At 35.8% G+C, this 17809-nt stretch overlaps 1 protein-coding gene across 1 annotated transcript; it reads right to left on the bottom strand.

The window, feature by feature from the left end:
• Positions 1-11689: 11689 nt before the first annotated feature.
• Positions 11690-14704, bottom strand: LOC143350690 (uncharacterized). The gene has a single exon (XM_076782716.1). It carries the CDS (start codon positions 14702-14704, stop codon positions 11690-11692), a length of 3015 nt encoding a protein of 1004 aa, XP_076638831.1.
• Positions 14705-17809: the final 3105 nt, after the last annotated feature.

Here is a 17809-nt window from a genome sequence, read left to right as displayed (position 1 = left end):
AACCGGTGTTATCCTCTAAAATATTGATCGATACCAGGTTTAATTGACTGCTTCAGTGTGTTACCACATTACTACGTGATTCAAACACGAAAAAAACCTAGGATCTGGCCAACAAGTATGCGAAGAAGGCAAAATCATGAGCCAGATGCGGGTATAACCCAGACCTAAGCCAGACCTAACCGGTGTTATCCTCTAAAATACTGAGCGAAACGAGGTTTAATTGACTGCTTCAGTGTGTTACCACATTACTACGTGATTCAAAAAGGAAAAATCCTAGAATCTAGCCAACAAGTAGGCGAAGAAGGCAAAATCATGAGCCAGATGCGGGCATAACCCAGACCTAACCCAGACCTTACCGGTGTTATCCTCTAAAATATTGATCGAAACCAGGTTTAATTGACTGCTCCAGTGTATTACCACATTACTACGTGATTCAAACACGGAAAAAACCCAGGATCTGGTCAGCAAGTTTGCGAAAAAGGCGAAAGTATAAGCCAGATGCGGGCATAACCCAGACCTAACCCAGACCTAACCGGCGTTATCCTCTAAAATATTGATCGAAACCAGGTTTAATTTTCTGCTTCAGTGTGGTACCACATTACTGCGTGATTCAAACACGGAAAAAACCCAGGATCTGGCCAACAAGTATGCAAAGAAGGCAAAATCATGAGCCAGATGCGGGCATAACCCAGACCTAACCTAGACCTAACCGGTGTTATCCTCTAAAATATTGGTCGAAACCAGGATTAATTGACTGCTTCAGTGTGTTACCACATTACTACGTGATTCAAACACGGAAAAACCCCAGGATCTGGCCAACAAGTATGCGAAGAAGGCAAAATCATGAGCCAGATGCGGGCATAACCCAGACCTAACCCAGACCTTACCGGTGTTATCCTCTAAAATATTGATCGAAACCAGGTTTAATTGACTGCTCCAGTGTATTACCACATTACTACGTGATTCAAACACGGAAAAAACCCAGGATCTGGCCAACAAGTTTGCGAAAATGGCGAAATCATGAGCCAGATGCGTGCATTTCCCGGACCTAACCCAGACCTAACCGGTGTTATCCTCTGAAATATTGATCGAAACCAGGTTTAATTGACTACCACAGTGTGGTACCACATTACTACGTGATTCAAACACGGAAAAAACCCAGGATCTGGCCAAAAAGTTTGCGAAAAAGGCGAAAGTATAAGCCAGATGCGCGCATATCCCAGACCTAACCCAGACCTTACCGGTGTTATCTTCTAAAATATTGATCGAAACCAGGTTTAATTGACTGCTTCAGTGTATTACCACATTACTACGTGATTCAAATACGAAAAAACCCCAGGATCTGGCCAACAAGTATGCGAAGATGGCAAAATCATGAGCCAGGTGCGGACATAACCCAGACGAAACCCAAGCCTAACCAGTGTTATTCTCCAAAATACTGTCCGAATCCGGGTTTAATGGACTGTTTCTGTGTGGTACCACATTACTACGTGATTCAAACCCGAAAAAAACCCAGGATCTAGTAAACATAGTAGTATAGAGGGTGTTCGGCCAGCCCTGAGAAACATTTTAATAGGATATTCTAGAGGCCAAACTAAGACGAAAATCAAGAATACCAATTTGTTGATGGAGGCTTCGTTAAAAAGTTATTAACAATTTGATTCAAAAATTTCAAATCGTTCCAGAAAAATTATTTTCGGCGGCGGAGGTCAGTTACAAGCATTTATAGTGAATAGACATATATTCGAAATCCTACTCAGTTTCGAGAAGAAAATTCGAGTATGTGTTGATATTTTTCGGCGAAAAACAAATTTTTCAAATCGTTCTAAAAAAATTATTTTCGGTTACAGGGGTCAATTACAATCATTTTTGGTCATTACACATACCCCCGAAATCCTACGCACTTTCGAGAAAAAAATTCCTTACCGAAAATCTAATCGGGTGCCTATATTTTTCGATGAAAAAGAAAGATTTCAAATCGTTCTGTGAAAAATTATTTTCAGTTGCGAGGGTCGGTGACAATCATTTTTTATGTATAGACATACCCCCGTAATCTTGCGCATTTTCGAGAAAAAAATTCAGTACGAGCGGAACTTTAAACATTAATAATTTTTTAACAGTGCCTCCATCAACAAATTGGTATTCTTGATTTTCGTCTTATTTTGACCTCTAGAATCCCCCATTAAAATTTTTCCCATGGATGGCCGAACACCCTGTATGTAGGGAACCGTGCAGTTGAAAATTATTAAATCGCGCACGAATTTTTGGTCGAACAGCGAATCGTTCGCTTTCCACGAGCTTGCACGAGCGAAGACGGTTACCGCCGAAAAAGCCGTCAACACGCGGCGAGCGTACGGCCGAACAGCTGATGGGTGAATAACCCAGAAAGCGAGAAAAGACAGCACGGAAGAGAGAAAGATTGAAGAAAAGTACGTAGTAGGTGTGACTGTGTTTAACGAAATAAATACGAGTGTGCCGATTAACGAACAAACACGGTTCCTGATAATCCCATACATACATACGTACAGTGTTGTTCCAAGTGGAGTTTGAAAAAGATGCTAATAAAAATGTTGCATAGTCATAACCACCTGGTTCAGTTACTACATTCACCCTGTAAAAACAACACAATAATATTATTTATTATTTTCTTTTCACGTTCTTAACTTTATTTTTATTTTTAGTTTGAGTTTTACATTTCTCCTTCTCTTCGTCTTGCTTTTCTTTCTCCTTTTCCTTTTCATTTTTCTGTTTTTCTTTCTTTTTTCAATAGCTTTTCTTCTTTTAATTTCTCGGCTTGTTTTTTTCTTTTCTAATCGTTCTTCTTTCATTCTTTGTTTTTCTTTTTCCTGGTTATCAATTGCTTCTATTTTTTCAAGCTGAGTCTATTTCCATGTCTTTGATGTAACTTTGATTGCACACACCTTTCTATATTTCTTTTCTTTTCTTTTCTTTTCTTTGTTGTTTTTTCAATTTTTTGATAATGTTGATAATGTTTATCCAGAATAGATTCTGAAGAATCTTTGTCTTTACGAGAAAATAAGTAAAGTAACGTTGTAGAATTAATGTAGTTTGATTTCAGTACCATCGGAAACAAAACAATTCCCATTAGAAAAAAGTAAAAGCATCATTGTCATGAAATATTAAAGTTAATTAATGATCAGTATATCATATATTAGTTTCTTCTAGCGAAACGTTGTTAAATTAGTCTTCTACACTGGTATTGGTTTTACTGTTACTATGAACTGCACTGCGTTGAACATCAGCAGTGCTTTCTCTCTGCGAGTTGTGTCTTGTGTTGTGTCTTAGTTGTGTCCCGATTGTATTTTAATATTTTCTATATAGAAAAGAAAATTGTTCCCCTCTCAGATCATCTGGAATATGCTCTTGAATGCTATGTAAAACTACCTATATTGCTGTCATTGATGTCAGTTTCATCTGGCGACATGAATTCTAATTTATTTTCTTCTTTCTGAAATACGTTTTGTCTAGTAAATTGTATTTGAGTTAAACGGTCATAGGCCACCACAAGCTTTAAAAGCATTTCCTTCTTCATGGAATTTATATATGGTATGATATATATATTGGTGCGAAATTCACCTTCGTAATGGGTTTAGTCTACCTACGTACTTTGTCTATGTTCCTGTACTACCTTTCGCCATGCAACTTTTAATCGTCTAAATATTCCTACATCGCATGGCTGGAAAATATGAGTTGCATTAGGTAATATACAAAAAAGTAAAATGAGTTTACTCAAAACAAAAATTATGTAAATTGAAATTTATGCAGGACCTGCGACCATCTAATAATACCAGTATAGGAAAGGTGACTCCATTCTCAACCATTTATGGGCTACACACAATATATGTATTAGTGTGGGGGGATTGAAATGAATTCGGTCAAGGTGTAATTTCATTAATATTGATTTAATATATACAGGGTGTTTGGCCACCCCTGGGAAAAATTTTAATGGGAGATTCTAGAAGCCAAAATAAGACGAAAATTAAGAATATCAATTTTTCGACTGAGGTTTCGTTAAAAAGTAGTTATTAATAACATTAAATAAAAAAATTTCAAATCGTTCTGAAAAAATTATTTTTGGTCGCGGAGGTCAGTTAGAATCGTACCCCCGAAATCCTACTCAGTTTCGACAAAAAAAATTCAAGTAAAAAAGAATTTCGAATCGTCTTGGAAGAATTAGTTTTCGTTGCAGGGGTCAGTTACAAGCATTTTTTTTTTTTGGTCGACAGCCGGATTGAACGATTTTAATGTTTCAAACAGCAACACAACGCATATTTTAATGGAGAATATGTAGAGATGTTGGAAAAGTTGTTCCTTGACCCCGTAAAGTGAGAAAAATCCCATATAACTGGTCAAATTTTCAAACAGCCCCCGCAACTCCTACTGATATAGTGAATAGTGAATATATTCCAATGAAACGTTTTTTTTCGCGAGTAGAGCTCATGGGTACCTACACAAAGAGTATTATTAAACAACTATTTTACAAACTGAATAAAAATCAGAAAGGAATTTTTAAGAAAAATCGACAGACAGTGCCTAAATTTTTCGACGAAAGAAAAAGAAAATTTCAAATCGTTCTGAAAAAATTACTTTCGGTTTCGGGGGTCAATTACAATTATTTTCGGTGAATAGACATACCACATACGAAATCCTGCGCATTTTCGAGAAAAAAATTCGAAAGTAAGAGCGGAACTTTAAACGTCAATAACTTGTTTAGTATCGTATTACTCCATCAACAAATTGGTATTCTTGATTTTCATCCTACTTTAACCTCTAGAATCTCCCATTACAATTTCTCCCAGGGGATTCTAGAGACCAAAGTAAGACGAAAATCAAGAATACCAATTTGTTAATGGAGGCTTTATTAAAAAGTTATTAACGTTTAAAGTTCCGCCCGTACTGAATTTCTTTCTCGAAAATGCGCATGATTAGGGGGGTATGACGATTCACCCAAAATGGTTGTAAGTAACCCCCGCAACCGATAACAATTTTTCCAAAACGATTTGAAATTTTTCTTTTCCATCGAAAAAATTTCACACATTCTCGAATTTTTATCTCGAAAGTGGGTAAGATTTCGGAGGTATGTGTATTCACCAAAAATGATTGCAATTGACCCCCGCAACCGATAACAATTTTTCCAGAACGATTTGAAATTTTTGAGTTTAATTGTTAATAACTTTTCAACGTAGCCTCTATCAACAAATTGGTATTCTTGATTTTCGTCTGTATTTTCGTATTTTGGCATCTAGAATCCCCCATTAAAATTTTTCCCAGGGGTGGCCGAACACCCTGTACATATGTGTTCCCCGAGCAGGAAAACGACTTTTCGCTAAAATCATAAAAGTAAAAATTCTGTCCAAATGAGGAGTAGGAGTGATTTTCTAAGTAATTTTTATGTAAAAGTATAGATTGAGAAAGTGGCACGTGAGGAACGTACGTAACCTAGATCGATGCACGTGTTTTACTGCACCGGGCACGAACGTACGACGATTTACACACACACACACACAGTCAATATCGCCGGTTTTTACAAAAGGTAAAGTCTTAAGTAAACATTTTGTTTTATAATTTTCTATTAAAGCCTCTGTAAGTTTTATCGCTTTTGCATTCTTGCAACTTAATTTAATTGGTTGTTTTTTGGAAAACAGATAAAACTATAAAAAGAATAAAAAACGGTTTTTACGAGTCCTGTACCTATGTTTAGTTCAGAATTTCGAATTCAGCGGTAAAAGTATGTAAATCTATATTATCCAATACACAGGACATAAAGGTAAGAGGAATGGATATTTTTACCAATATATTCATATTCTTAAATATCTGAATATTCTTCCTACTTGACCGACTTACTTTATAAATATATTTTTTAGGGACACGTGTCGTTCGGTTGAAGGAAACAGGATATCTATACAGTGTATAGGTATTCAAAAACCCTTGGGAAAAATTTTAGACTTTGTTGAAAAGTTATGGAACATTCCTAGCAAACGCTAGGCCCGTTCACGGATCGGGGTGAGTTATACATTATTCGATTCGCCTAATTCAGTACATTATTGATATGCATTTCTATGCATCTGTGGAAATTCGTTATTCTTTTATAAACTGTTACTGTTATTGTTAGAAATATGACTTAAAATTCGTTAGTTTCTTTAGTGTTTAGGAGTGTGTGTGTGTGTGTGAAAGAAGCACACGTCGAGAAATGTTCTTTTAGTTTTTAAGTTTTCTTTTCACAATGGAAAATAAGTGTGTTTGTTTTGTAACAAGATTCATTATAATAAATAATATAAACAGTATTTTAACATGGTAGCAGAAGTCCGTGGTTTGTTCGTTAACAGTAAAGAAAAGAAATTTAGTTGTGAAAGGAAGATAACCTAAGTTTGAAGCATGGCAAGTGAAAGAAAGGACGATTTCATGTTACAAATATTTTATGGAACTGGAAATTCAGGCTAAATTTATTTTTAGAAATGAAAGACTGTAACGAGGTTATTCTACATGATGAAAGACCGGCTGAAATAAGAGTCGAAGATTGGAATAAAAAAGGAAATTAAAGCAAAAAGTTACATCGTAAACAGTATTTCAAACACTCAGTTAGAATTAATAATATCAGAAACGACTGCGAAAAATATGATTGCAAAGCTTGACGAAATTTATCTAGTTAAAAACAGTGCAGTAAAGCTATTGTGTAAAAGAAGATTGTTAGAATTAAAAATGAAAGAAGGTGAAAATCCAAGTGACTTCTTTAACGAATTTGAAACGCATATAAATAGGCTCAAAAATACTGGTGAGACTGTGAATGAAGAGGATAAATTGAATTATCTGTTATTAACGTTAACTTCTCACGTATTGTTGATATTATTGATGCACTGCCAACGAAGGAGAAAACAGTCGAGTATGTAAAATCTAAATTACTGTTAGAGTATCAAAAGAGAAACGGTAAAAGTTACTACTTTGAGTACAGCAGAAATTACACTCGCACGTTTAGTTCAAATTTAACTAAAAATCCTAGAGGTCATAGGTTTCGACACGTACAACGCAATCAGAACAAGTATCTCAATTCAAAGGATAATCAGCATAGCAGTGCAACGACTACTGAAGCGGTACGTTACAAGTGTAATAAGTCAGGGCACATCCAACGTTACTGCCCAGAAAACTTTAATAATTATTACAAAATGCAACCTTTTCAAACATATACAAAATAGACACGATAGAAAAGTGGCTGGAAATTCGAGTCTAGATGACAGTAGAAATTACAATTCATTCAAGGTTGAAGTAATGAAAAGTAGCAAAATAGAAGAAGTAGAAATATTAAATGGCTACTAGATAGTGGTTGCTCAGATCACATAATAAACACAGATGAGTACTTTTATGAATCCAAAAATCTACAAAACCCGGTTGATATTAAAGTTGGTGATGGTTTTAAACTAATATCTGGAAAAATTGGTAATGTAATGATTAACATTAATGATAAGTCGGAGGAAATAAAGATTAAAAATGTATATACTATGTACCAGAAATGAAACAAAACTTACTAAGTGTCTCTTGTATTTGTAAATCAAAACAATTAAAAATAATGTTTGAGAAAGACAATGAATTACAATAAAATTTGTAATTCGAAAGAAAAACTCATTGCTATTGCTGTTAAAAGAAATAAACTCTTTGAATTAAATGGAGAAGTTGCCAGACTTGAGAATAAGAAAACAAGTACGTACACTAGTTCAATGGGAATTTCAAATATAGAAAAATGGCATAGATATATACTTTGTCACACAAATTTTAGAGATTTAAAATATTTGTGTGAAGCTCAGCTGCTAAATGGAACACCGGTGAAACTCGAAAACGAATTTATAAAATGCGAAGTTTGTCCGGAGAATAAAATGACAAATTTGAAATTTAAAAACAAACGTACAAGAGCAAATGATTTGTTACAAATAGTCCATACAGATGTCCATGGTCCAATAACTCAGACAGGTCATAATGGTGAGAAATACTTTGTGTCTTTTATAGATGATTTCAGTAAAATTGCTGTTGTGTATTGCATAAAACAAAAAAGTGATGTTTTTTATTGCTTCATTAGGTATATTAGGAAATTAGTAAAAAATCAAACTGGAAAAAGTATTAAAGAAATTCGATGTGACAATGGAAGAGAATCATATCTTAACAAAAACTTTGATGAATTAGCGAAACGAGAAGGTATTTATTTGAAACCAGGACCAGCATACACACACGAATTGAACGGAGTCGCCGAAAGGCACAACAGAACGATAATGGATCGTGCACGCTGCTTGCTGTCAGAGGCAAATGTCGACAAGTTTTATTGGCCAGAATGTATTTACACGGCTGCCTACATTGGAAATCGCCTATTAGCAAACACAAGAATAAGAAAAACACCATATGAAATATTTTTTAATAAAAGGGCTGATGTTTCAAACTTACACTTATATGGAAGCACTGCTTTTGTACGAATTCCCGAGGCATGCAGATATTCAAAGCTAAATCCAAAGGCCGAAAAAGGAATTAATATTAATAGGGTATACAGATATTGGTTAATGACAAAATAGTTGTAAGTCGTCACGTGCAAGATATACCATTTATAGAAATACTGATAACGAAGAAAAATACGAAGGGGAAACGCCAAAAGAAGAAGAAGAAGAAGAAGAAAGAGTTTTGAAAATAAAAGAAAATAAAACTGACGATTATCAATGCAGCAAAACTGAGGAAGTTAAATAAGATACACGCCCCAAGCGTAACATAATGTGTGAAATGTTGTGAAATTTGATGATCATGTCGTATATACAAACTATTGCAATGCTTTGATACCTGAAAACTACCAAGAACCATTGAACTGCGAAGAGTCAAGAAAATGGAAAGCGGCTATGAAACAAGAACTTGATGGTTTAAAAGAAAACGACACATGGGATTTGGTCAACGTTCCAATAAATAAGAAAATAATTGAAGTAAAGTGGATATATAGAATTAAGACAGATGGAGTATGCAAAGCGCGCATTGTCGCCAAAGTCGCATTTCCAACAGTTGTACCAAAGCGATGAAGAAGTTTATTCACCGGTTGCAAGAATGAGCACGCTAAAGGTGTTGCTGTCAATTGCATGTGTTAAAAATTTAAAAATAGAACAAATGGATGTTCAAACAGCTTTTTTAAACGGAAATATCAAGTCTGAAGTTTACATCTACCCTCCTGATGGTAGTAATATACAGTCAGATAAGGTTTGTTTACTTAAGAAGGCGCTTTATGGATTGAGAGAAAGTCCACGTGACTGGTATGATTGTTTTCATAATTACATGATAAGCTTGCATTTTAAAAGATCTGATTATGATTACTGTCTGTATACTGGAGAGATAAACGACACAAAAATATATATTATTTTATATGTGGATGATATATTAATCAGTGGTATAAATGAAATGGCTATAGATGAAGTTAAGATCATGCTTAATAAACGATTTCGCATGAAAGACTTGGGACAAATAAAGCAATACTTGGGAATTGAAGTACAACGTAACCAAAGTAAAGAGGAAATATACTTGAATCAAGAAAAATATATTGAAAATCTTAGTCATAAGTACGGAATAATAAATAGTAAAAGGTTCGATACACCTATGGAAATGAATCGAAAAATTGAACCTGCTGATATAGTGGATGAAGAACTGAAATATAGGAATTTAATTGGAGCATTATTGTATATTGCAAATGGTACTCGCCCAGACATTTCATTTGCGGTCAATTACCTAAGTCGATTCCAAAATAGCTATGACAGCACACGTGTTCTAAAATACTTGTATCACACTCGTTCCATAAATCTTGTTTATAACTCAACTACTCAGGAAATAATGGATGCATTTGTTGACGCTGATTGGGCTGCAGACACTACGGACAGAAAATCGACTACAGGGATAATCATACGAGTTTTTGGAAATGTAGTACTATGGAAATCGCAAAAACAAAAAATTGTCTCCAGAGCCTCAACGCATGCTGAATACTACGCTCTTGCTGATTGTGTAGAAGAAATCATTCCAATTAAGGGCATTTTATCTGTTTTTGACGTGAAGAATGACAATCCAGTAAAAATATATGAAGACAATATTGGAGCGATAGCCTTATCAAAAAATGGAAAATTTTCAAAAAATTCCAAGCATATAGATATAAGTTATCATTTTGTTTATGATTATGAAAAAAGGGACTAATAAGTGTGACTACGGACGATCAAATTGCAGATGTACTGACTAAATCGTTAGGAAAGGCAAAATTTTTGTTGTTGTTTTGATAAATTTTAAGTCAAGAAGGCGTGTTAGAAATATGACTTAAAATTCGTTAGTTTCTTTAGTGTTTAGGAGTTTACCGTTTCAGATAAGAGGGGTAGTGTGGTGTGTGTGTGTGTGTGAAAGAAGCACATGTAGAGGAATGTTCTTTTAGTTTTTAAGTTTTCTTTTCACAATGGAAAATAAGTGTGTTTGTTTTGTAACAAGATTCATTATAATAAATAATATAAACAGTATTTTAACAGTTATTATAAAAAGTTACAGTAAAAAAGTAAGGTCAAGTAGATTTTTTGACAGGTTCACAGATAGAAACTAGTGACCATCGTTGCTATGTTCATTTTAAAAATTATAAATAATTTATCTAATTGGATCTATTCTACATTGTCAAATGGGAATTTGTAGAAGAATTTGTATGATGCATAAAAATCATTTTTTTAGGCATAGAACTTCCACGAGTCGGTCAGGTGGACAGTATTAAAACCAGGTATGTAGACAGTACATGCAGCAACAGTAAAAAATGTCTCCCCGTCGCTGACAGTGTTTACAATATATAGTAAATTACTATTGTACGCAGTACGTTGGTTTAACTTGTTTTTATTATTAAATTTCATTATCATCTAAGTCTGGTATATTTTGATTTTTTACAGAATCGATCATCATCAAATGAAATTTCTGAAATTTCTTTTAAGAACTGATTAAATAAATCATCCTTTCCTTGCTTGGAAGGTTTATAAAACACGTAATGGCTTAAGTACCCAATGAAATTATCTTTTTTGCTGAAAATAGAAAATATAATATTTATTATTTTGTATTATATGTTAGAAAAACATATTAAAAAACGTGTGGAACTGCAAATACTAACCGACAATATTCAGGCAAAAAGTGTTTACTATGCTTCCACGTAGTTTCTGTTTTATTCGTATGAGCGCCTGTTTCTGGATCTTTAAAATGTAAACTATTTACGGTTTACGGTGAGATGTTTATACCCTTATTTTTTAAAAGCCATTGCATTATATAAAGATATTTGAAAAGCAAAGAACGTGGTTTTCTAAAAACATACTCAGTTACAGATATTGTTTTAAAATTACCATATATGCTAACATATAATTATGAGCAATGTCGTGATATTATATAACTAACATTAAATAAAAATACTGCGCAGCAATTGTGGAAGGGTAGAGTAGATAGAGACTGATGAATCAACATTTTGTTGTAGAAATAATGGCACAGAGGCCATTTGAAAATTAATCACAGCGTCAATTTTCAAGATCTCATTACTGATGCTTACATGAATTAAATTGAAGAAACCACTTTTTTTTTTTTTTTTTTTATTTTTTTTTTTATTTGTTGTTTAAAGTCGCATCAACCGCTAAGGGTTATTAGCGACTCGGATAATACATTATTAAAGTTTGTTGTACAATTTAGTCATTTTGAGGTACTGTAGTAAATTTTGGGCCGATGTGTTGTCCTTCAGATTGTCCTTTAAGGTTGGTTTAATGTTGTGCCGTTGCCTGATTGGAATATATTTTCTGCAGTGGATGATGATATGTTCTATTGTAAGGAGGTCTTTGCACGTTTCGCATATTGGTGGGTCTGCCTTGTGGAGAAGATGTTGATGAGTCAGTTTAGTGTGGCCTATGATGATACGAGATACTATCACTTGATCTGGTCTGGGTAATTTCCAGGTAATGGATTTTTCGAAAAAATTGTTTTTTATTAATTTTGTACGGGGTTTTGCTAATGCACTCCACTCTTTGTTCCAACTATCTTTAATTTTGTCTTTAAGAGTGGAGAGTAACGTTTCCAGATGTGTGCTGTTGTCGTGGTGGTTGGGTGTTGAGTTGGCTGCTTCTTTGGCTGCGCGGTCCGCTTTTTCGTTGCCAGTTATGCCAATATGGGAAGGAATCCATATTATGGTTATTGAGTTGTTCTTTTGGCTTGATCTGGTGTAGGCTTCTTGGCATTCTTGAGTGACAGGATCGCTTGTCCATAGCTTCTGTAATGCTGAGATGGCGCTTGTGGAGTCGCAGAAGATTGCAAAATTTGTATTATGGTCGGTTAAGGTTGATTTGATGGCGTGTTTGATTGCTTGAAGTTCGCATAGAAAGATGGGTGTTTTGTGGTGGAGTTTAACTTTTTCGATTAACTGGTTTCTGACAATTGCGTATCCGGATCCGATTGGTGTCTTGGACCCATCTGTGTATATGTGTACGTGGTTTGCGAGTCCTGCTTCTAGTTCTTGAAACATAGCCTTTAGCATGATTGGATCAGATTTCTTTTGGCTGTATTTTAGTAGAGAGGTGTTAGTGTTAATTCTTGGAAAAGTCCACGGAGGAATGCTGGGGATAGATCTGATCGATGAGAGCTGGATTTCCATGCCGAGCTCCTTCAGATAATTACTGATTCTGTAGCAAAGTGGATGGGGTGTTCTTTTCCTTTGATGCAAGTGATTTAGGTTGTTATTTCTGAATGCGTTATGGAAGACTGGGTTCTGTGGGTGGGCGGCAATTCTTACTGCAAATTTAGTACTTAGGTATTTTCTTCTGATTTGTAGTGGAGGTTCTGAAACTTCATTGAGGATGCCGTTGATCGGGCTAGAGCGGAAGGCGCCCACAGTTATTCTGAGAGCATTGTTGTGTACAGGGTCTAATTTCTTTAATATGTTGTTGTTGGCTGAGTTGTATATGATTGATCCATAGTCCATTTTTGATCTCACTATTGTCTTATACGTTAGGAGTAAGGTTTTGAGGTCAGCTCCCCAGTTTTTAGCAGCTATTGTTCTAAGTATGTTAAGTCGATGGTAGCAATCAGTTTTGAGTTTGTTAATATGAGGCGTCCATGTTAGCTGAGAGTCAAATGTTAATCCTAATATTTTGATAGAAGATGTTTCCTTGATTGTCAGATTATCGAGAGTTAGTTTTATGTTCGAGTATTGTTTCTTTCTGCTGAAGGTAATTGTTTTTGACTTGGTGGAAGAAAATTTGAACCCTGTCGAAAGTGACCATTTCTGCAATTTATCTAGTGCTTCTTGTAGTTGGATCTGGATGGTATGGAGGTTCCTTCCTTTGCATAATAGGGTTAAGTCGTCGGCAAATAAAAGTCCTTTAACCGGAATTGGTATGTTGTCCAGTATGTCGTTTATAGCGATTAGGAATAGCGAAACACTTAAGACGGAGCCTTGAGGTACTCCGTTTTCTAGAATTTTTGTGGTGGATAGGACGTTGTTGGCTCTAACTTGGATAGTTCTTATAGATAAGAAGTTGCTGATAAAATTAAGGATGTTTCCATAAAGGCCGAAATTCTGGAGAATTCTTAGGATTCGGTTCCTCCAGACCATGTCGTATGCTTTTTCTATATCTAAGCAAACGGCTGTTACATATTGGTTGTTAGCAAACGCGTCGCATACATTCGTTTCCAGATTTATTAGGTGGTCGTGTGTGGAGTGAAATAGTCGGAAGCCACTTTGTTGTTTAGCTATGAGATGTCTTGATTCTAAGTACCATCGGAGTCTGTAGTTTATAATTTTTTCCATTAATTTACACATTGTGTTTGTTAAAGCAATCGGTCGATAACTGTTGGGGTCTGTTGGAGTTTTGCCTGGTTTCAGGACTGGGATGACGACAGCTTCTCTCCATTTGGTTGGGAAGATGTTGTGGGACCAAATGCAGTTGAATATTGCTAGCATGTAGTTGAGCGCCTCTTGCGGGAGATGGGTAAGGAAGATGTTGGGTATTCCATCGGGTCCGGGACTGGTATTCGAGCATTTGTTTAGGAAGTATAGCAGTTCATCAAATTGGATAGGTGAATTTAGGTTGGAGGAGTAGGGTGATTCTTGGTCTATGATTGGAGACTTCGACGCGTTAGAATCGGTTTTCTGTTTGTAGTTCTGGAACTGTTTTGAATGGTTGCAGTCACTGGAGTTTTTCTGGAATGTCGTCACCAGGATTTCGGATATTTCGTTTGGGTCGGTGGAGATAGAGTTGTCTTCCTTATTTAAGGCTGGTATTGAGGAATGTTGGTTAGAACCTTTGATAGCTCTTATCTTTTTCCAAATTGCTGATGGAGGAGTATGTGCATTAAGAGTTGAGGTATAGTTTATCCATGATCGTCTTTTGCTGTCCTTTGTGATCTTACGGGATATGGCATGGTATTTTTTGAAGTTGATAAGGTTTTCTGCGGTTTTTTGTTTTTTGTACCGGTTGAAAGCGTGTTTGCAGTCTTTCACAGCTTGTGAGCATTTTTCATTCCACCATGGATTATATTTGGCGTTGGCGTTGGTTTTGTTTTTTGTCTTCGAGATGGCTGCACTGGCTGCTGCGATGATGACTTCTGAGAGGTGTTCGAGTGCTGGGTTTAGGTTTGTTGGATTTATTTCTATGAGCAGGGAGGATGAGTCCGATATGACTTTTCGAAACATATCCCAGTCAGCTTTCTGGAATTTCCATCTGGGGGCTTTATTTGTTTCAGTGATTCGGTTTAGTTTGCATGTCACCTTAATAGGGAAGTGGTCGCTGTCGTATAGGTCTTGTACTGTGTTCCATGTAATGTCTTGAGTGATTGTTGGACTGCATAGGGATAGGTCAATTGCACTGAACCGACCGGATGCCGAACAGAAGTGAGTGGGTTCGTTAGTGTTTAGTAAGCAGAGATTTGTTGAGTTTATTATTTTTTCAATGGAATTTCCTCGCGAATCGGTTTTATGTGATCCCCAGAGGGTATTGTGGCTATTAAAGTCGCCAAGTATAATGAAGGGTTTTGGAATTTGGTTTATTAGTTGGGTGAGTTCGGATTCATCTAAGTGTTGACTGTTCGGTAGGTATATATTGCATATGTACAGATCTTTAGGGCATGTTACTTTAGTGATGATAACTTCTAGATTGGATGTCACTGTTATTTCTTGACTGTGGATGTTATTTCTGACAAAGATGGCGACTCCTCCGCTTGCGTGTGCAGTGTTGCGATTTTTGAAATAGGTTTTATAGTTTTTGATTTTACCTGAATTGTGATTTTTGAAGTTGGTTTCTTGTAGACAGATTATTTGTGGCTGAAATTCTTCGACTAGTAGTTGGAGGTGCTCGAGTCGGCTGTAGAAACCATTCAAGTTCCATTGGATAATTTGTAGTGGCATGAAAAACCTGGTTGGTAACTTGGGTTTATAGGGGTTTTGGATCTAGGGAGGATGGGTTCCCCTCTTTCGAGAGGATGGTTTGTAGTGAGATTGTTGTTGCGACTTCTGTTTCTAGTTTTTTAATTAATCGGTGTAGTCTGTTTTTCATTCTTTGGTCTTGTATTAGGGGGTAGATTAGGAGAAGCATGTGTACTAATGCTTTCACGTCAGAAGTGTAGTCGATCGCGATAATGTTTGGGTTTTCTGTGCCGATAGCATTTTCCAGGAAACTTTTCAATTGGGAATAGTTAAGGATAAAATGGTTAGAGGGGTCGTCCAGAGCTATTTTTGCTGGTTTTAGGATGTCGTCAATTTGTTCGATAATTCTTGATAGTGATTGGCTACGTTTAGGTTTCTTTTTTATAGTGGTGGAAGCAGGTTTTTCGTTTGAATTAGAGTCATTAGCACATGGTTTTGCGGGTGTTGAGATGGGCTTGTTTGTTGGCTGTTGGTCTTCTTCTGAGGTGTCTGATAGTGGTCTTTTTTTTATTTGAACTTGAGAGTTCACAATGGCAAGTATTGGGTTGTTGTCTGCGCTGGAGTTAGCCGTAGGGGGGTTGGCTGGAATATTACCATTGGGATCTTTCCCTGTCTCGTTGGTTTCGGTTGTGGTTGGGTTTTCGTTTGTGAGATCTCTGTTATACTGTGAGTTGTTGAAGCTTGTCGTTGATTCCATTTCGTTTAGTGTTAGATTATTTCTCATTTCCTTGTTGCCTGTTGGGTTTGGTGTTGGTGTCACGGTTTGAAAATTGCATTGGTTTGCGATGTGACCTTCTTGTTTGCACAAAAAACAGGTAACTTTGTCGGTGGAAACAAAAATTCTGTATTGTGTGTCGTCGTACGTGATTAGGAACGATTCGGGGAGTTTGTGGATATCGTCTGGGTTTATATAAATTTGTCTCCTGAAGCTCATTATGTGGGAGAGACCGGGGTCTTGTAGTCCCGCTCTAAGGAAGGATAGTTTCGAAGTCAGTTTGATGTTCTGGTTTGTTAGTACTTTTTCGATGTAGTCATGTGGTATGGTAGGAGAAACATTGGACAGAATAATTCGTTGTGATGGATTTATTAAGGGTCTGATTGGGGTGAATGTATTGTTGATGGGCAGTGATTTGAAATTGGTGACGAGGTCTTTTGTTGTTGTTTTACTATCGAGGAAAACACAGATTCTATTGTTCGATATGCGGGAGATAAATCGTATGGAGTTGGGTCCAGTGATTTTTGCTACAGCTTGTGCATATTCTTTGATAGTAACTCCGTCTATGACGTCGATTATTACTGCCTGTTCCTTGGTTGGAAAAACGCTGCTTACCGTGGCTGATGCGTACGATTTTGTAGGCTGAACTGTTGTATTGGTTTGAATGTGATTCGTTGTATTGCCGAATTCCATGGCTTCCATGGCGGGTCTTCTGTATTTAGAAGACTCACCGATAGCACTGACGTTGTTGTGTGGAGATCCGCGCACCGACACGGCTCAGTAGACTGAATTATACACACAGAAACTCGCGAGCGATTGTCAACACGTCCGATCGGTTTGACTGCCCGAGAGCGAATAAACCACTTTTTTCTAACATATAATACTATCAATATTTTATATTTTCAATAAGAGTAACTTCATTGGATACCTGAGCCATTATGTATTTAGTAAATGTATATATAATAGAAAGATGGTGATTTATTCAATGAGATATTTGCAGAAATAGCAGAAATTTCATTCAATAAATGTTATTGTTAACAAATTAGCATTTGACTAGCTGGCATTTTGAACACAGGTAACGACAGTCACTTGTTTCCACCTGTGAACCTGTCAGAATATATTTAAAATACTTAGTTACTTTGTAAAAATACCGAATTTCCGCAGATAATGAAATGCATATACTAATGAAATAATATACTGAATTAGACGAATCGAATTACGTATAACTCATCCCGATCGTTGAACGGGTCGTTTGCTAGGAATATACCAAAAAACGTTCTTGACAAGTCTATAAAATACTTCAGTTCACTTTCATTATTAGATGCGTTGACTTTAATTCTATAAATTATAATGATAAGTTCAAGATTTTACAGAAAGAGTTTATTTGTAATATTAAAGATTTCCTATATAAGGACAAGAAGAATACTTTTACCAATATCTATCCATCTATCTTAATATTCTTCCCACATATTTTTATTAATAAAATGAATCTGTGATTCCATATCCAAAGATATAGTAAAAGCTACAAAATTCAGATTATTCAAGTTACTTCTATCACTCATCAAATTTTTTATGAAATTCTATGCTAATTCATGCTCTTTAAAATATTTATAATCTACTGGGACTTCATTAACTTTATGTTTTAATAAATCAATAATCAA

The sequence above is a fragment of the Colletes latitarsis genome, unplaced genomic scaffold, assembly GCF_051014445.1.
Source record: "Colletes latitarsis isolate SP2378_abdomen unplaced genomic scaffold, iyColLati1 scaffold0013, whole genome shotgun sequence".
Taxonomy (NCBI): Eukaryota; Metazoa; Arthropoda; class Insecta; order Hymenoptera; family Colletidae; genus Colletes; species Colletes latitarsis.
This window is presented reverse-complemented; position numbering and strand designations above follow the sequence as displayed.

Excerpts from the sequence above, each read along its gene's own strand:
- LOC143350690 (XM_076782716.1), bottom strand. The coding sequence starts at position 14,704 with ATGTTTCGAAAAGTCATATCGGACTCATCCTCCCTGCTCATAGAAATA.